Source organism: Gorilla gorilla, chromosome 4 (assembly GCF_029281585.2).
Source record: "Gorilla gorilla gorilla isolate KB3781 chromosome 4, NHGRI_mGorGor1-v2.1_pri, whole genome shotgun sequence".
Taxonomy (NCBI): Eukaryota; Metazoa; Chordata; class Mammalia; order Primates; family Hominidae; genus Gorilla; species Gorilla gorilla.
The window spans coordinates 47,797,813-47,818,632 of record NC_073228.2 but is presented as its reverse complement, the minus strand read 5'-3'; the positions used below and the strand labels follow the sequence as shown (position 1 = coordinate 47,818,632).

General features: G+C 40.2%; 1 protein-coding gene across 7 annotated transcripts in view; it reads right to left on the bottom strand.

Annotated features, from left to right (window-relative positions):
- The window catches only part of GPATCH8 (G-patch domain containing 8), a 108,452-nt gene that overhangs the window by 50,885 nt on the left and 36,747 nt on the right, over window positions 1-20,820 (bottom strand). For 6 of the 7 annotated variants that reach the window (XM_031011094.3, XM_031011097.3, XM_031011095.3 and 3 more), the window contains one exon: window positions 18,690-18,762. The exons of the other annotated variant lie outside the window; for it this stretch is intronic. In XM_031011094.3, the coding sequence (XP_030866954.1) occupies window positions 18,690-18,762 (73 nt within the window). The remainder of the gene's footprint in view (window positions 1-18,689; window positions 18,763-20,820) is intronic. 7 annotated transcript variants of the gene reach the window in all.

The following is a 20,820-nucleotide window of genomic DNA, read 5'->3' as shown; positions in this document are numbered from 1 at the left end:
CAGCCTACATGAGTATTTCTTGATTAATGAATTCCAAAAGAAAAAATATACTTGTAAAGAGTGGCAACATGAAACTCAGGGGATCTGAATTACAGTTCTGTCACTAATGGGGCATGTGACCCATTATTAGCTATTAATTTCTTTTTATTTTTAGAGACAGAATCTCACCCTGTTGCCTAGGCAGGATGGAATGCAGTGAAGTCATCATAGTTTACTGTAACACTGAACTCCTGGGCTCAAGTGATCCTCCCACCTCAGCCTCCTAAGTAGCTAGGACTACAGGCACTCACCACCATGTGTGGCTAATTAAAAAAAAAAATTTTTTTTTTGTAGAGACGGCATCTCACTATGTTGCCCAGGCTGGTTTCAAACTCCTAGCCTCGAGTTATCCTTCTGCCTTGAGTTATCCTTCTGCCTCAACCTCACAAAGTGCTGGGATTACAGGTGTGAGTCACCATGCCGCCTATATTAGTTTCGTGATCCAAAAATAGAGGAGTTAAAGGCCGGGCGCGGTGGCTCACGCCTGTAATCCCAGCACTTTGGGAGGCCGAGGCGGGCAGATCACGAGGTCAGCAGATCGAGACCATCCTGGCTAACACAGTGAAACCCAGCCTCTACTAAAGACACAAAAAATTAGCCAGGCGTGTGGCAGGCGCCTGTAGTCCCAGCTACTCGGGAGGCTGACACAGGAGAATGGTGTGAACCCAGGAGGTGGAGCTTGCAGTGAAGCCGAGTTCACACCACTGCACTCCAGCCTGGTCGACAGAGTGAGACTCTGTCTTAAAAATAAAGGAGTTAGACAAATCTATAAGGTTCATTTCACAATTCTAAAGTTTGAAGAGTGGAAAATATTTGAGTAGAAAATATCTGGGGGAATTATGTAGACAGCAGCCAGTCTTGTGATACTATAATAAGCCAACAATCAAATGCCTTCTTAAACTTACTATTGTTTTTTCATAGCTACACTGAAAATTTTACTATTCCAGGATCACTCCATTACCCCAAAACTTTCCAGCCTCATTTAACTTTCCACTGCAACTCCTCCATTTCATCTATTTTTTTCTCCTTAAAGACTGAGTCTCACTCTGTCACCCAGGCTGGAGTGCAGTGTCACAATCTTGGCTCACTGCAACCTCCGCCTCGCAGGTTCAAGTGACTCTCCTGCCTCAGTCTCCTGAGTAGCTGGGATTACAGGCATGCATCACCATGCCTAGCTAATTTCTTTGTGTTTTAGTAGAGACGGGGTTTCACCATGTTGGCCAAGCTGGTCTCGAACTCCTGACCTCAAGTGATCTGCCCGCCTTGGCCTCCCAAAGTGCTGGGATTACAGGTGTGATCCACCGTGCCTGGCCTCCACTTCATGTTTAATAAAAAAAATTTTTTTTTTTTAAGACAAAGTCTCACTCTGTTGCCCAAGCTGGAGTACAGTGGCACACTCTTGGCTCACTGCAACCTCTACCTCCTGGGTTCAAGCAATTCTCCTGCCTCAGTCAGCCTCCTGAATAGCTGGGACTACAGGCACGTGCCACCATGCCTGGCTAATTTTTGTATTTTTAGTAGAGACAGGGTTTCACTATACTGGCCAGGCTGGTCTTGAATTCCTGACCTTATGATCTGCCCGCCTCAGCCCCCAAAGTGCTGGGATTACACGTGTGAGCCACCGCAACCAGCCAATAAACTTCTTCCTATATTTTTCTAGGCAATCCCTAAAAAAAGACTGGGCTGCAAAGCTTAGCTCTCTAATAAGAGATAATAGCTAGACACTTGTGTGACTTTTGGCAAGCAGAGCCTGAGTCTCAGCAGCCTCCTCTGCAAAATGAGAATATCACCACCTTTTTTTTTTTTTTTTAGACAGGTTCTAGCTCTATGGCTCAGGCTGGAGATTAGAGTGCAGTCACACAATCATAGCTCACTTGCAGCCTCAAACTCCCGGGCTCAAGCAATCCTCCTGCCTTAACCTCCCAAGTAGCTAGGGCTACAGGCATAAGCCATCACACCACACCTACCCCATCACCCTTTTTAGGACTGGCATACAGACCAAAAGAGACAACAAATGGAAGATATTTTGTAAACTTTAAATCACTATACAGAATGCTCAAGGGTTCAGAAAATAAAGAAATTAGTCTTCCTTTTATTTCCAAATTAGACATTTTGGGGGTGTTTGTTTGTGAGACAGGGTCTCACTCACTCTGTTGCCCCAGCTGGAGTACAGTGGCGTGATCTCAGCTCACTGCAACCTCTGCCTCCCAGGTTGAAGCGATTCTCCTATCTCAGCCTCCTGAGAAGCTGGGATTACAGGAGCCCACCACCAAGCGCGGCTAATTTAAATTTGGCATTTTTGAAAGTAAATACCTTAAAATGAAAGATACTCTAAAACAGAATCTGTGATAATTTCCAAATGTTTTACATACAATTTGATGGTAATGAAACAACCCCATTTACAGATGGAGAAAATTATTATCTATGATCAATAATCAAAGTATTACAGGCTGAGTATGGTGGCTCACGCCTATAATCCCAGCACTTTGGGAGGCTGAGGCAGGATGACAGCTTGAGCCCTGGAGTTCCAGACCAATCTAGGCAACATAGGGAGACCCTGTCTCTATGAAAAAAATTTAAAAATTGGCCAGACATGGTGGCAAATGCCTATATTCCCAGCTACAGCTACACAGGATGCTGAGGTGGGAGGATCACGTGAGCCAAAAAAAAAAAAAAAAAAAAAAAAAAAAAAAAAAAAAAAGGAGGAAAAAGGAGGAAGAAGAAGAAGAGGAAGAGGAGGAAGAAGAAGAAGAAACAAACCACTATCACTATATACCCTTTTGATCACTTAAGAAGCTTCCTGGACACTCCACTCTCTTGCCTAAGTATCCTACTAACCCAGTGTCATTTTAATAAGGCAAACTAACCTAGGTCCAAAAGTCTATGAATAGTAAGATAGGAAACAATGTAAATTAGGCTAAGGCTAAGACTATAAAAAAAAAATAAACAGCACTATACTACTTTAGTGTAACCAATACATTTTGGATAAATTTTAAAAAAAAACTGTCCACCCTATTTACTATAATGAAGGTAATTTTCTTAGCAGCCTGTTATTCATATGGTCCAAAAGAATGTTTTCCTAGCCCTGATCCATTCTATTTGCATTAAAAAATGGGGCAAGGGGATATTTAAAATATCATTTCCTGGGCTAGGCGTGGTGGCTCACGCCTATAATCCCAGCACTTTGGGAGGTTGAGGCGGGTGGATGACCTGAGGTTAGGAGTTCGAGACTAGCCTGGCCAACATGGTGAAACCCTGTCTCTACTAAAAAATACAAAAATTAGCCGGGCGTGATGGCACATGCCTGTAATCCCAGCTACTTGGGAGGCTGAGGCAGAAGAATCGCTTGAACCTGGGAGGCGGAGGTTGCAGTGAGCCGAGATCGCACCATTGCACTCCAGCCTGGGCAACAAGAGCGAAACTCTGTCTCCAAAAAATAAATAAATAAAATAAAATATCATTTCCTGAACCCTACCCCAGACCTGCTGATTTATGCTGGTCAGAATCGACATTAAATTTTTTGCTTGTTTTCTTTTTCAGTAGATACAAACTCTTGCTATGTGGCCCAGGCTGGTCTTGAACTCTGAACTCAAGCCATCCTCCCACCTCAGCCTCCCAAAGTGCTAGGGTTACAGGCGTGAGCCCCTGCACCCAGCCTCAGAATCTACTTTTTTTTTTTTTTTTTTCCCTGAGACGGAGTTTCACTCTTGTTGCCCAGGCTGGAGTGCAATGGCGCGATCTTGGCTCACCGCAACCTCCGCCTCCCAGGTTCAAGCAATTCTCCTGCCTCGGCCTCCCGAGTAGCTGGGATTACAGGCATGCACCACAACGCCCGGCTAATTTTGTATTTTTAGTAGAGACGGGGTTTCTCCATGTTGAGGCTGGTCTCGAACTCCTGATCTCAGGTGATCCGCCCGCCTCAGCCTCCCAGAGTGCTGGGATTACAGGCGTGAGCCACTGCACCAGGCCTGAATCTACATTTTTAACAAGAACCCAAGGTGATTCTGCTGAAAGCCGTAAGACTAATAATGGAAAAAGCACTGGGGTAGAAGTAAGAAGACTTGTTTAGTAAAGGTAGCTCCAATCCTTAGCAGTTTCACCTCAGATAAACATTTAAGTTTCTCAATCTTTTAAGTGGCATTATGTCTCATTCTATATACTGGAGAGAGAAATATATACGTATATAAAACATATAGCCATATTTAATTCCTGACACCCCCAAATCTTGTAAAAATATGGCTATATGGAGGGTATAGCAAGGTCACAGTGCTTACTAGTTGCAGAGTTAGAATTGAACCCAGGTAAAATTTCAGATGAGCTCAGAAAGTAGTAACTTGCGGTTCAAATACAGCCTGGTATGTTTGGTTTAATTTCATTATTTTAGACTTCAAGCCAACATTTATCAATTAGAACATTTCACAGCAAAGGAATCTGAATTCCTGGCTGCTTTTAACAATTTTAGAAGATCCAGCAACACTGAGATTATAATCTTAGGTGGCAACAATTAGCTTCTCTAAACACAGCAAAACTCACACCACTTGCTATTGTCTCACACTCACTCAATTTCAACAACGTATGCTATCATCGGGCCCCAACTCCTACTTTTCAGGTCTACATTCTTTGCTCCCTCCTTTTGAACCAAATGGGAGTTACAAGAAAACCAAGTGGGAGTTCTATCTACTGGTTTGGGAAGATTTAGTGAGAAAGGAAATACTGGATTTAAAACTAATAAACTACATTTGAAAAGATATTATACTACATAAAAATATATTACACTTTGTTCTCTTTTCCGAGTGTTTTAAGTGCCATTGTTTTGAATCTTGGTGGTAAATTTTAAATGAACTTTTGAAAGATTTTAATAAAATATGTTTATTATAAAACACTTTTTACTTTATGTTCTTATCATTTTCAGATTTCATTCCACTTTAAAATACCAACGCTTCTCATGGAAGAATAAAGAGATTCCACTAACTCACAGACACCTGTACTCTATGTATCTATCAGCAAGTATAGATGAACAGATAGAAAATAGTTGGTTGCTTCTTTATTCTCACAATCTGAGACTTTTCACTTGTTAATTATTAAAAAAAATTTGAAATTATAAGTTAAATTGCTCAATTCTCTATTAAGCTTCCACTGTACCTTTAACTTCACAATTAAAAGTCATTATACTGTATTAAATTTGTTACATTATTTGTTTCCCTATTAGAAATAAACCTCTGGAGGGCAGAGGTTCTATCTTATTCACTCTTAAAGACTTAGTACAGATCTGGCACATTCTTTTTCTCTTTTTTTTTGGAGACAGAGTCTTACTGTCACCCAGGCTCACTGTAACCTCCGCCTCCTGAGTTCAAGCTATTCTCATGCCTCAGCCTTCCAAGTAGCTGGGATTACAGGCGTGCGCCAACATGCCTGGCTAATTTTTGTATATTTTGGTAGAGAGGGTTTCGCCATGTTGGCCAGGCTGGTCTTGAACTCCTAGCCTCAAGTGATCCACCTGCCTCGTCCTCCCAAAGAGCTGTGATTACAGTCGTGAGCCACCACACCCAACCCAGATCTGGCACCTTTTAAGCATGCAATAAACATATGCAGAATACAAAACAAGAAAAACAGCAATAGAGAATACATAAATGCACAGTAATTACTATCCTTTAGGAATTTACAGTCTACTGAATTAGGTAAAAGAGACACATCAACAAAAATTATACAAGATTGAATATTTAAAATGCCACAGGAGAGAAATAGAAAGTAGAAGTCAGGGAGGAAATTATAGTATGAGACATAAGTTACAGTATTTTCTTTTTCCCTGGACACCAATTTCCATCCCTAAATATCTGGCAAAAGTTCTTACCGCTCAACTTTAGCCTTAAGCTTCTAGTGAATTTATACTCATCATGAAGAATATATATGACCACTTCAAGTGCCCTACGAGAATATATCATATTCAGAATTATCTCCACTTTTTCTGGCCTGAATAACTACTGTATATTTCAATTCGGTGGCACTGGTATTTCTCACCAATCTCTCCAGGATAGGGAAGTAAGCTAGCACCTACAGTTTAGGTACATTACAGCATATTGGTTAAAAGCATAGGTTTTGGCACCAAGATTCTACCACTTATTTGCTGTAAGATCTTGGGCAGGCTGGGCGTGGTGGCTCATGCCTGTAATCCCAGCACTTTGGGAGGCCGATTCGGGCGGACTGCCCGAGGTCAGGAGTTTGAGACCAGTCTGGCCAACACAGTGAAACCCCGTCTCTAATAAAAATACAGGAAAATTAGTCAGGTGTGGTGGCGTGCACCTATAATCTCAGCTACTTGGGAGGCTGAGGCAGGGGAATTGCTTGAACCAGGGAGGTGAAGGTTGCAGTGAGCCGAGATTGCACCACTGCACTCCAGCCTGGGTGACAGAGCAACACTCCGTCTCAAAAAAAAAAAAAGAAAAGAAAAAAGGAAAAAAGATCTTGGGCAAAGTATTGCTCAGAATGTCAATTTTCTCACCTGTAAAATGGGAGTATCTACCTCAAAGAGGATTTAAGTTAGAAAATCCATGTCCAAGCACTCAGTAAACACTTAATAAATGATGGCTATTATAAAAGATTAACACTAAATCTAGTGAATAGGGGCTTGCTAGTCAAACATGTGCATAAACTGACTATATATTGTCTTCATAGTTGACCTGTTTTATCAGCCTTCATAGTTATTCCTTCCTTTCCATTTCCACTATTACTCTTTCAAGTCCTTATCTATACTCATACCCAGACAACTTTCTAAATGGTTTTCCATCTCCATCCTCAGACATTCTTTGACCAGACTATTATTTTATTTCCATCACCAATGCCTGGCTGGGATAATGAAAAGAGATTTCGATGGCAAATCAAAGAATTTGGGTTTGGGTTTCAGCCCTATCATTAAAACATCTTGGAACCCTAAAAATAAATTTCTCAACTGTATAGTGAGTTTTAACTTATCTTCAATATCTCTTTTTTTTTTTTTTTTCTGAGATAGGGTCTTACTTTGTCACTCAGGCTGGAGTGCAGTGGCATGATCTCAGCTCACTGCAACCTCGTCGACCTGGGCTCATGCGATACTCCCACCTCATTCTCCCAGGTGGCTGGGACTACAGGCACATGCCATCACGCCCAGCTAATTTTTTCTTTGCATTTTAAGTAGAGATGGGGTTTTGCCATGTTGCCCAGGCTGGTCTCGAACTCCTGAGCTCAAGCATCCACCCACATTGGCCTGCCAAAGTGCAAGGATTACAGGCGTGAGCCACCACACCCGGCCTTCAGTACCTCTTCTGGCTATAAGTCTATACCTTTGCTCTGATCAAGGTGTCTTTGGCTTACAAAATACAATTCCAGATTGGAGGAGCATTAAAGCCTTCCACATTCAGTGTGGCATGAGCTTTGGAGGCAGAAGGACTGAGATCTGAATCCTGATTCTGTAGTTTACTGGTTGCTTACCCTTGGGCAACATATTAGACTTCTCTAAGACTCAGTTTCTTCCACAAAATGGGACAACAGTAATTCTCTCAGGGGCTTATTATAAGATTTAAATGAGATATTTGTTAAGTGCTTAGCATATATGAGATTTGTGCCTATATTAATATTTCCCATTTCTCCCTTCTAGTTGTAGGTGTGTGTGTGTGTGTGTGTGTGTGTGTGTGTGTGTGTGTGTGTGTGTGCAGGCGCGCGTTTTGAGACATGCTCTCACTCTGTCATCCAGGCTGGAGTACACTCGCAATGACAAGGCTCCCTGCAGCCTCAACTTCATGGCCTCTCGTGATCCTCCCACCTAAACCATCAAGTAGCTGGGACTAAGGGTGCACATCACCATGCCAGGCTAATTTTTTTTTTTTTTTTTTTTTTTGGTAGAGACAGGGTCTCACTATGTTGCCCAGGTTGGTCTCAAACTCCTGAGTTCAAGAGATGTTTCCACCTCAGCCTCCCAAAGTGTTGGGGATTACAGGCATGAGCCATCGTGCCCAGCCTAGTTACAGTTTTTAAACTATTCCTGGAGACCTAGAACTCTGCTTCAATCAAAACAACTGGTGGGTTGCCCCCTCTTTCATATACTGAAGTTTAACCTCAAAAAAAAAAAAAAAATTGAGGTGGTTTCTTCTGTTAAAAAATGCATAAAATCCACTACACCATGGACATAATCTGCTCCAATTAGCCACACCTACTCTTTGTCAACTGCAGTTACCTTGTATACATCAGTATCTCCTATCTTTGGTAATATCTATTCCTCCCTCCTCAGGACTTAGTGAAGTCACCCCTAGTTATTCTTCTTTTGAACCCTTACAGCATTTTATTATTATTTAGAGAAAAGGTCTTGCTCTGTTGCCCAGGTTGGAGTGCAGTGGCACAATCATAGCTGTAACCTTCAAATCCTAGATTCAAACAATCCTCCCACCTCAGCCTCCCAAGTAACTAGGAATATAAGTGTGCACTACCTTGCCTAATTTTTAGAAGGGGTCTCACTATGTCGCCCAGGCTGGACTTGAACTCCCAGGCTCAACTGATCCTTCTGCCTTAACCTTTTGAGTAGCTAGGACTACAGGCACATGCCACTGGAACTGCAACTTCTTTTCTGATTGTTATTTTGCCATGACTTAACTCACATTTAAGGTCTTTTCATTTATCCTTTAAATGTGATGATCTCCGTACTGAGAAACAAGTAGTCCCTTTCTATACAGCATGCAAGTTTATCATTCTCATTCAGTCTCCTCTCCTGCGATCCCTTTCATCTTTACATTTATTTTAATTTTGGTAGAGACAGGGTATGTTCCCCAGGCTAGTCTTGAACTCCTGGCCTCAAGCAATCCTCCTGCTTTGGTCTCCCACAGTGCTGGGACTGCAGGGGTGAGCCACCACATCCGGTCCTTTCCTTTTCTGTTTTATCCTTAAAACCTAACCTCTTACCTTAGACTGCCAATTCTGACTAATCTTGTTTATTACCTGGGCCTCTTCTCTACAGTTTATATTTATTCCATTAAAAAGGTCAAAGGCTCTACAAGCTCTATATTTTATTTTATTAAATGTGGATTGTGAATAACTAAAATTATGGTTGCCTTTGGCAACTGTATGAAGACTCCAAGACCCATTTAATTAGCAGGAAACAGAGATTATAGCTACATGCTTCTTCAAATACACCAGCTCTGTGTATAACTAAGCTTTTCTGACAATCCATACCTTGATTTGTGATTTGGGGGAGCTACATATTTGCTATTCCCCCACCAACCTATTCCTATTTTCAGTATCAGCTTTTCCTAAGAAGGGAAAAGGTATAAATACTGATTTCAAAGTTAGGCTTATATTTGAATGGCAGACACTCGGTAGCTGTATCATCTTTCCAAAACTTTCCATTTATAAAATGAGTGGCCGGGTGTGGTGGCTCACGCCTGTAATCCCAGCACTGTGGGAGGCCGAGGTGGGCAGATCACCTGAGTTCGGGAGTTCGAGACCAGCCTGACCAACATGGAGAAACCCCATCTCTACTAAAAATACAAGATTAGCCGGGCGTGGTGGCACAAGCCTGTAATCCCAGCTACTCGGGAGGCTGAGGCAGGAGAATCGCTTGAACCAGGAGGCAGAGGTTGCAGTGAGCCGAGATCGTGTCATTGCACTACAGCCTGGGCAACAAGAGTGAAACTCCATCTCAAAAAAAAAAAAATTAAAAAAATAAAATTAAAATTAAATGAGCATATTAATATCTATTTCATTAAATGAGACCATGCAAAGCATCCAGACTCTAGATCAATATTTGGCACATAATAAATATTAAGCATTATTTCCTTTTTATAAAGGAAAACATGATTTGAAAAGGGAAAGTAAGATAGAAAGACAACTTAGCTTCTATAAAGACTTCAGAAAAATGTATCTATGTCACTATAATATTAATGAAAATATTTTCTCAAAAAATGATTTTTCTCGACAGAGTTTCGCTCTTGTCACCCAGGCTGGAGTGCATTGGCATGAACTCAGCTCACTGCAACCTCCGCCTCCTGGGTTCAAGCAATTCTCCTGCCTCAGCCTCCCGAGTAGCTAGGATTACAGGCACTCGCCACCATGCCCCGCTAATTTTGTATTTTTAGTAGAGGCGGGGTTTCGCCATGTTAGCCAGGCTAGTCTCGAACTCCTGAACTTAGGTGATCCACCTGCCTCGGCCTCCCAAAGTGCTGGGATTAAAGGCGTGAGCCATGGTGCCCAGACAAAAAATGATTTTTCTTAAGAAATCAGTAAAATATTTATAGTGATTGATTGAGACAGGTCTTGCTTATTTATTTATATAGACAGGTCTAGCTATGTTGCCCAGGCTAAAGTGCAGGAAGTGCAGTGGCACATCACAGCTCACTATAACCTCCAACACTAGGTAGGGCTCAAGCAATTCTCTCGCCTCAGCCTCCCAAGTAGCTAGGACTACAGGCATGTGCCATCACACCTGGTTAATTTTTCTATTTCTGTTAAGATGAGGTCTTGTTATATTGTCTAGGTTGGTCTCAAATTCCTGGCTTCAAGCTACCCTCCTGCCTCAGCCTCCCAAAGTGTTGGGATTATAGGCATGAGCCACCACACAAGGCCAGAAGGTAGTGCAATATTAATTCATATTCTAATTTAACAATAAAGCCTAAATTGTAACATTACATGTTTCTATTCTATTCTTTTGAATTCAAATCTAGTTTTCAGCCTGTAATCCTAGCACTTTGTAAGCACAAGGTGGGAAGACTGCATGAGGCCAGGAGTTTGAGACCAGCCTGTACAACATAGAAAGACCTCATCTCCAGTGGGAAAAAAAAAAGTCTAATTTTCCTTTAGTCATAAAATGTAGTCTAAACATATTTGAGACTTATGTAATGCAGGCCTTACCCTACATTGTATTCACCATTTATTTCCTAACTGAAACAAGACTGGGAAGGAGGTATACATAAATAAAACCAAAGAAATACCCCCAACTCTACTTTGTTTTTATTCTGCCTTCTTTAGGTCTTTTCTCAAACAATTATATTTTTTGAATAGTAATACAAGTACAGAACAATTTTTTTTTTTTTTTGAGACACAGTCTCGCTGTTGCCCAGGATGGAGTGCAGTGGCGCAATCTCGGCTCACTACAACCTCTACTGCTGGGTTCAAGTGATTCTCCTGTCTCAGCCTCCTGAGTAGCTGGGATTACAGGCACGCACCACCACACCCAGCTAATTTTTATATTTTTAGTAGAGAAGGGGTTTCACCACGTTGGCCAGGCTGGTCTTGAACTCCTGACCTCAGGTGATCTGCCCGCCTCAGCCTCCCAAAGTGCTGGGATTACAGGTGTGAGCCACCGCAACCGGCCCAAATTTTAAAAATATAGTAAAATGCAACTCAGTTTCCCTTCAGAGAGTCTATCTTTAACAAAAATTTTATCTTTATGGTCAAGTAAATACAAACATATATATACAGGCACACTCCTGTATGCCCACAGAATGTACCATTTTAATATTTCACAATAAAATGCCTCAGTTTTACTATACAAGCTACAGAGAATGTTCATCTCTCTCAACATATTTTTTGGCTAATGATTTTATCAAGTAAAATTTTTACATTTATTTATTTCAATCCCAAAACTTAATACAATGTTCTTAAAACGATGTGTGAGATGTCTGGAGATACACTCCAAATAAAACAAGCAAAACTTTGAAAAAGCTGCTTCAGTATCAACAAACGGAATGTACATGTTATTACACAGGAAGCAACTGTGTGTTAACAATCATATTAATTATTTAGTAACCAGGAAGATGTGCTTAAGAATTTTATATCCTAAAAATTTTGTTAATTGCATGAAAAGGCCAGGCATGGTGGATCACACCTATAATCCCAGCACTGTGGGAGTCCAAGGTGGGAGGATTGCATGAGCCCAGGAGTTCGAGACCAGCCTGGGCAACATAGTGAGACCTGGTCTCTACAAGAAATTTCTTAAAAATTAGTCAGGCGTTCGCCGGGCGCAGTGGCTCATGCCTGTAATCCCAGCACTTTGGGAGGCCGAGGTGGGCAGATCATGAGGTCAGGAGATGGAGACCATCCTGGCTAACACGCTAAAACCCCATCTCTACTAAAAAAAATACAAAAAATTAGCCAGATATGGTGGCAGGCACCTGAAGTCCCAGCTACTCGGGAGGCTGAGGCAGGAGAATGGCGTGAACCCAGGAGGTGGAGCTTGCAGTGAGCCGAGATTGTGCCACTGCACTCCAGCCAGCCTGGGCAATGGAGCGAGACTCCATTTCAAAAAAAAAAAAAAAAAAATTAGGCATGGTGGCATGCGCCTGTAGTCCCCACTACTCATGGGTCTAAGGCAGGAGGATCACTTGGGCCCAGGAGATCAAGGCTGCAGTGAGCTATGATTATGCCACTGTACTCCAGCCTGGGCAACAAAGCAAGACTCTGTCTCAAAGGAAAAAAAAAAAAAAAAAAAAAAAAGCTGGATTCAAGAACACATCCATTTTAATTTTTAAGTAATCCAAGTTGTTCCCTGTAATGTTTTCACTAGTTGATATTCTCATGGCTATGATGTAAGTACCTATTTTCCCATAATCTTACCAGGCTAACTTTGGTCTTTCTCAAGCTGATAAACACCTGAAGGAAAGTTGTTCTTTGCCTATAATGAGACATTACAGATATTTTCCCCAGTCTGTTTGTTGACTTTGTTTATGATGAAATATAGCCAAACTTATCCTTTCCTTTTTTGAGACAGGCTTGCTCTGTTGCCCAGGCTGGAGTACAGTGGCACAATCACAGCTCACTGCAACTTCGAACTCCTGGAGTCAAGGGATCCTCCTGCCTCAGCCTTCCAAATAGCTAGGAATACAGATGCACGCCACCATGCCTGGCTAATCTATTTTTTAAATTTTTTGTAGGAACTGGGTCTTGTTGTTGCCCAAGCTGGTCTTGAACCCTTGGCCTCAAGTGATCTTCCCACCTTGGCTTCCCAAAGTCCTGGGATTACAGGTGCTTAAGTCACTGTGCCTGGCCTTAACCTTTTCTTAATGGCTTCTAAGTTTTGGGTTATGCTCAGAAAATCTTTTCTTACTCAAATATTATTTTAAGATAATAATTCTACCATTGTTCATCCTAATAATTTCATGATTTCATTTTTTACATTTAAACCTCTCATTCACCTGGAATCTATGTGGGGTAAGGAACGACAATGGGGACCCAACTTTTAAAATTCTGGGTTGTTATTCAGTTGTTCCAATGCCACGACTGAGTGACTGACGCTCTTTCTAGATGTTAGATTTTTCAGAAGTTAGACTCAGCAGTAGAGATGACTAGTGAGCTCAGAATTAGTGAAACAGACACCAAAATTAGGGATTTAGGGGCTCTAAAACACATCTAACATCAAAAGCACAGATCCTGAAGTCCAACATCTATCACATATAAAGCATATTAACTATTACTGTTGTTAATCTTGGAAGCCCTAAGGATGGATTATCTCTAATTCAGTTAAAAGAACTATGTACTATACAATAGGTGTTAATAATAAGCATATAAGGCATTTTTATAGTCTGTATAATGCAAGTTCACTTACTTTGTTTTCATAACTACTCTTTAAGAAGACAGGCAGAGATTTCAATATCCATTTATTGCTGAGGAAAATAATTCAGTAATGGTACCTTGTCCCTTCACTTATAGGAAATGGTAGTGCCAAACTCAAACCCAGATCTTTTATTTCCAAATGTTAATAAACTGCCATTACACCCTGCACCAAGTACTTTTACACAAAAATTAGTGAGACTCCCTACTCACAAGGAGGTTGAAACAATTTTTTAATTAAATATTCAGACTGATCACATACTTAATTTAAGTATGAAAGGAGTGCACAAAAGTAGAAAACATCATCCTTGGCTTCAAGGAAACTTCAAAGGTCTACAGCAGTTAAAAAAAAAAAAAGCAAGACTTGAGGGACTGGGAAATAAACCTGAAAGTCAGGAACCATGTCTTATCTACTCTCCATGTCTTAGGGTATTTACTGCTGGTATAACAAGAATGTAGTGTTAGGTCAGTAAATATGTGTCGGTTGTCTAAATGTACTCATCGAACCTTCTAAACAGGGTGAGATAGGAAATAATATCAGACCCCATTCATTTTTCCTAGGAGCTAAATAAACTTTGGTCTGTCACCAAAGAATCAGCCAAATCATCAAATAGCACTTATACAATGTAACAAAGAAACTTCAGGCACCATTTCTGGGCTACACCTACTGACTAAATGTATTTCACAGAAAAATAAAAATTTTGAACTACATTCCATTTCAAAGCTGACAAAAGGTTATAAAACAATTTCCAGAACTGAATCCAGTCTAAATGCTACAAAATACAACTATCATTCACTCTTGCTTTATTCTGAATTAAACATATCCTCTGTTTCTATAATAAACAATTGTTCATAATATTTCTCATCAGTAGTGCTTTTTTTGTGTTGTTTCCTTCAGATATCTTGTCAACATTATCTTTTCTTCAGGTCTTTTATTTTTTAATACTAACAATTATCGGCCATATATAATAACTTTTTTAAAATTTCTGAAATATTTTAACAAATACTAAAGGAGAATGAAATGTGAATAAGAAAATATGAGTACAAAAATAAACTCAGTTTACAAAGTACAATTTAATATCCTGCCACAGATAACTTCATTCCAGGGTCTGCATGCCCTATTCTCCAATCTATTCAGTAACAAGACATCAGCACTGGAGCACCAAGAACTGCAACTTTTGTTGGCAAAAGCCTTGCATGGGTCAAAATAATTTTTAAACCTTTGACAAAAAAGCCCAAAAGGACCAGGCTTAAAATTTTAGTGGATGGTTGCATGTGAGATATGTTAAGAGTCCTAAACTCAAATAAAAAGGAAAGTTGACAATGAACTAGTCAATGTGAAGAATTTACAAAAGCATAAGCCCAGAAATCACATGCAATGCCTACTGTTTACACTAGAGTGACAGGGCTTTTTTGACTGGTTATTTATATCAAAGGTTTAGTATGGTCAAAGAAATCTGTCATAAATTGCCTCAATATGCAATAAATGTGGATATATTCTAGGTTAAATTATGTGGGTACTATAGAAAGAGGTATGTGAGAGAAACCAGCACAATGCCTGCATGTACACTGCTGAATCCGACACTAGGAAGCAAACAGTCAGTTATGAAACAAACTCAATTCTTAATGTTGGAAACAGAATAAGGCTCCATTCTTTTTGGAGAATAAAGATACTAATCATTTAAAACAGATGGACTTTGCACCAACAATGTAAATATACTTCACATACACAACTGTACACTTAAAAATGATTAAGATGCTAAATTTTACGTTATGTGTTTTGGAAAGGGTGAATTTTATTTTATTTATTTATTTATTTTAAACAGAGGGTCTTGCTCTGTCACCCAGGCTGGAGTGCAATGGCCCAATCATAGTTCACTGCATCCTTCAAATCCTGGGCTCAAGTGATCCTCCCACCTCAGCCTCCCTAGTAGCTGGGACTATAGGTGTGTGCCACCAAGCCCAGCCAATTATTATTTTTTTTTGTAGAGATGGGGGTCTTGCTATATTGCCCAGGCTGGTCTCAACTCCTGGCCTCAAGTAATCCTTCTGCCTCAGCTTCCCAAAGTGCTGGGATTTCAGGCGCTAGCCACTGCACCTGGCTATGTTATCCGTTTTTTAACAATTAAAAAGAAAAAAACCTTCAAATCAGCTTTAAATTTCCCTTGAATTTTTAAATGAATAGATTTATGAGTTATTGAGTACTTACTATATATACTTGTTACCATGGAGATGGAGGTAAAATATGGATAAAACCTAATTCCTCTTTTCAAGAAGCTCAAAGTTTAAAGGGAACCAAAATTCTAAACTGTTTTTTTTTTCATGTGTGTGTGAAACAGAGTCTCACTCTGTCACCCAGGCTAGAGTGTAGTGGTGCGATCAAGGGTCACTGCAGCCTCAGCCTTCCGGGCTCAGGCAATCCTCCTACCTTAAACCTCTTAACTGGGACCACAGGCATGGACTACCAAGCGCAACTAATTTTTGGGGGGTGGGGTGTAGGGGGAGATAGAGATGGGGTCTATGTTGCCTAGGCTGGTCTCAAACTCCTGGGCTCAGGCGATCCTCCTGCCTCAACCTCCCAAAGTGCTGAGATTACAGGCATAAGCCACAGCACCCTGCCTAAAATCTCCTTAAAAACAAAAATTGAAAATAACTTTGGATCATCCAAAGTAGGTGAGTAGCCATTTACCTATCCTTTCTTAAACACATTATCTATCTCTTCTCCCTCCTTTCTCTCTGCAGGTTCTAGTTGTACTTTAAAGTCTCGGATGCTTAACATAAAAAATTCTGGGATTCAAACAGATTTGCTAGCCACTATGAAACAGCCCCACCTTGTGTGCCTGAACAAAGAGAATAACAATCAACAATGTTTCTGGGTGTCCTCGAATAGAAGAGGTATTTCAAATTGGAGAGAAAAGCAAATCTACTCTTCTGACCTTCTTCTAAAACAATCACCTCCATTCAAGTCAACCCAACACTTAAAACCATGCAAACCACTGGGACAAATTCTATCAAAAAGCCATCTCCATTTCAGTCCTGATTATCTTCTCTCTTCTGGGCTCTTACAAAATCTGTGGTCTATCCCATACGAATTGCTCTTAATCAGAGTATTCTTTGTATTGTTTGTAAAGAGTTCTTGTGCCACTGGAAAACAAGTTTAAAGGTAATTAAATCTTCTATTTCCCCAGAAGAATAGGTTAATGCTTAGTAATGAATATTTCATTAAAACATATTTATTGAGCATCTCCCATGTGTCACCAGTCAATAGAATTTGTAGAAGTAGAATTTTAAAATTAAAGGTTTTAATAACTGAAACATCCTGGCCGGGCGCGGTGGCTCACACCTATAATCCCAGCACTTTTGGAGGCCAAGGCGGGTGGATCACGAGATCAGGAGATCGAGACCATCTGGCTAACACGGTGAAACCCCGTCTCTATAAAAATACAAATAATTAGCTGGGCATGGTGGCAGGCGCCTGTAGTCCCAGCTACTTGGGAGGCTGAGGCAGGAGAATGGCGTGAACCCGGGAGGTGGAGCTGGCAATGAGCCGAGATCGCGCCGCTGCACTCTAGCCTGGGCGACAGAGCGAGACTCCATTTCAAAATATAAATAAATAAATAAATAAATAAATAACTGAAACATCCTATTTCAAGCCCTGTCCTCCTGGTTTCTCTCTTTTTAATTAATTAATTAATTTTTTCTTTTTTAAAAGATCAAGACGGGGTCTCGCTATCTCACCCAGGCTGGTTTCGAACACGTGGCCTCAAACAGTCCTCCTGCCTCAACCTCCCAAACTGCTGGGATTACAGACATGAGCCACTACACCTGTCCTTGTGTTCCTCTCAACACACTTGAATTGATCAGACTTTGGCATTCAAACTGAAAATCCATTTCCAAAATTCAAAGAATTAGTCAACAGTAGCACACTTCTCCCCAAAGATGCCTATTATACAATAAGCTCCCGCATGACCAGATGTAGAGGCACAATGATTCCCATAATTTTTTTCTTTTCTTTTGAGACAGAGTCTCACTCTGTTGCCCAGGCTGGAGTACAGTTGCACGATCTTGGCTCACTGCAACCTCCGCCTTCCAGGTTCAAACAATTCTCTGCCTCAGCCTCCCAAGCTGGGACTACAGGCATGTGCCACCACGCCTGGCTAATTTATGTATTTTTAGTAGAGATGGGGTTTCACCAGTTGGCCAGGCTGGTCTTGAACTCCTGACCTCGTGATCCACCCGCCTCGGCCTCCCAAAGTGCTGGGATTACAGGCGTGAGCCACCGCGCCAGGCCAATTCCCATAATTTGTGAGGTAGCATTCATAACACATCTGCAAAGAACAAACAGTAGCTCTTGAATCTGAGAAAGCTAAAAAGTGAACGCAGTTGGTTGGTTTCCAACTAGGGAGAACTCAGAAGCTGAAATATTAGTATTTTGTTTTTAATACAAATGACTGGTATAAACAGAGTAACAAATGCAATGGAAATTTTAAGCCATACATTTTCCAGACCCTGATAGGAACCTGAGAAATAACCTCTCCGCTCAGAGAGCCCTCAAAAACCTCTGCTTTCATTTTATGTTTCATGGAGGTTAATTTTTCTTCTCTACCACTACATAAATTTCTTATTGCAGAGCAAAAGAGCCAGGGCAATCACCAGCTTCAGGGAGAATTTAAAAGGATAAAAATTAAATTCTGCTACTGAATGATTCTCTTTATAATACTGAAGCCACAATACATTACTAAATAGCACAAAGAAAGCATACTCTGATATTTTGCATTCCTTTTACTCCACTCACCCATCACCTCCACCAAAAAAAAAATTTAAAACAGGCTGAGCCACACACAGTATGTTTGACTTGAAAGTTTCGATGACACAGCAGCTTACTCTTGCAAATTACTGGCAAATATAGAGGCTTAACAGTGACTTAAAGTACAGTTATAGGACAAACAGACTACTCTAAGGGGAAAAAGGCAGTAGGGAGAAACCCAAGCACTTTTTTTAAAAACACAACAAATACATTCAGGTACAAGATCTGCATCAGAAATGGTTTTCTTCCTTTTTCTTTGGTAAATGTAAACACTTACCCTGAAGAGATTTTCCCAATCCCTGGCCCAGCTTCCACCCATGTTTCTGGAGTAAGCGGTGTCCAATATTATCCTGACAGACAGAACAGAGAGACAAACCAAAAATATTCCAATAATATATTCTTCCCTTCCTAGAGACATTTAAACAGATGATGAGCAAGAGATACTTCTACATATATGCATGCAAAAAGGTGCTAATAATAGGGTAAATGTGCCCAATAAGAGGGACATTAATGTAAAAAGAAAAGCTGGCTAGTATTTTACATGGGAAGAACATATGGGGTAAGGGTCCTTTCTGATGGTGTGCTGGGCAACTTTTGTATATAACATTTTAAAATGGAGAAAAAGGGGAAAGGGAAAAGGGGAAGAATACATTTATGAAGTTTTAAAATAACACTAAAAAGCATAAAATCAAGGTACTTATACAGTCATATCCACCACCTAAACAGCACCACTTAAAGATTTTTTTTTTAAAGAAAATCTACATTGTGTTTAGTTGTTTTGTTTATGTGTCAGGCTTTCATGATACAAAGTAAGTTGTAAGTGTAAGACTGCCCCACCACTAGAAATGAAAAAACAATCAGAGCAAAATCCAGGCTAGACTTGATTGGTTTAAAAAAATAATAATAATATATGTAATATAAATATTTAACTAGCATGCAGCCAATATTAAACTGAAAAAACAGTGAGGTTAGTAAAACAAGAAATTAAGTTGATTAAACAGAAAAATAAAATGAGCTCAAGCACAGACTGAGTGATGCATTTCAACATGTAGTCTAACAAAAATGCTAAGATGTTAGAATGAAACAGGCCTAGCAATAAGTTAACAGTAAAGAACCATTAGTGCATGTAGGGGGAGAAACCAACATACATAATGTCTCATCTTCCCAGGAGCACATTGGAAAAGGTATTTCAATGTAAACTGCATGAAAAAAATGCTACAAACAACAATTAAATGTCAGCTTTCGTTTAAGGGGTCAAGGTATTGGAAACATCTGCAGCCCTTTCTTTGTCCAATTCTTTGCTTTTTACAGTTATTGTGAAGTACCAAGACAAGGCTAAAATAAGCACTAACTGTATCAGAAAAAATGATCGTATTCACCCAATGGACAACACTGAAAAATTCTAAACACAAAGTATTCTATATGTATTAAAATGTAATTTATAGTATTAATCCAGAAAAGATTAAAAGTCACAATATAAGTAATGTTAGCAGAAAACAAAGGTAAATCATTTGAAAATCCCATATTTCCTGAAATCAATTTATAAAGCTGACGAAACCACAAATTTCTGCATTAAAACCAAATATTGCACATTAAACTGTCTGGCATCTCCATATTCAATGATAAAGTGTTCTTTGAACTCATAGAGGAAAGAAAAACATTTTTTTACTGTTACCTTCCCTAACTAGAAGTTAGAAGAAGATTAAGCCTCCCGAATGCTCTGTTTGTTTGTTTAAGGACCATTTTCTTCTATAAGTTTATGACAGCATGCAACCTGGAAAACTGGGCTAAGCAGCTAATTATTTCATTGATGGGGGAAAACCAGGACTTTTTTTCTGATACAGCATCTTGCTCTGCTGCCCAGGCTGGTGTACAGTGGTGCAATTATAGCTAACTGCAGCCTTGACCTCCTGGGCTCAAGCAATCCTCCCACCTCAGCCTGGGAGGTATGGGCGCACATCACTATGCCTGGATAATTTTTTTATTTTTTGTAGAGATGAGGTTTCACTATGTTGCCCACGATGATCTAGAACTCCTGGGCTCAAGCAATCCTCCCTCCTCAGCCTCTCAAAGTACTGGGATTACAGGCATGAACCCAGGATACTTTTTTAAAAGCAAAAACTGGAGGCAAATTATAATGAAAAATTTGTTTCTAAAACAAAACATATTGTTTCAAATATACATATAAAATCATTATGGTGCACAAAAGTTTGCTGCAAGTTATTTTTGCTCTATACCATTTGAAAGAATTAGAAACACTACTGATCCCAAGCGCTGACTTCCACATTACTACACATCACAAAAATATAACACTACTGGCTGCTGGGGCTTCTTCCCTTCCCGCCTCCTAACTGAACTGCCAGGAAAAACATTCCCTTACCCAGTGTTCAGTGTCTGACTATTTATAA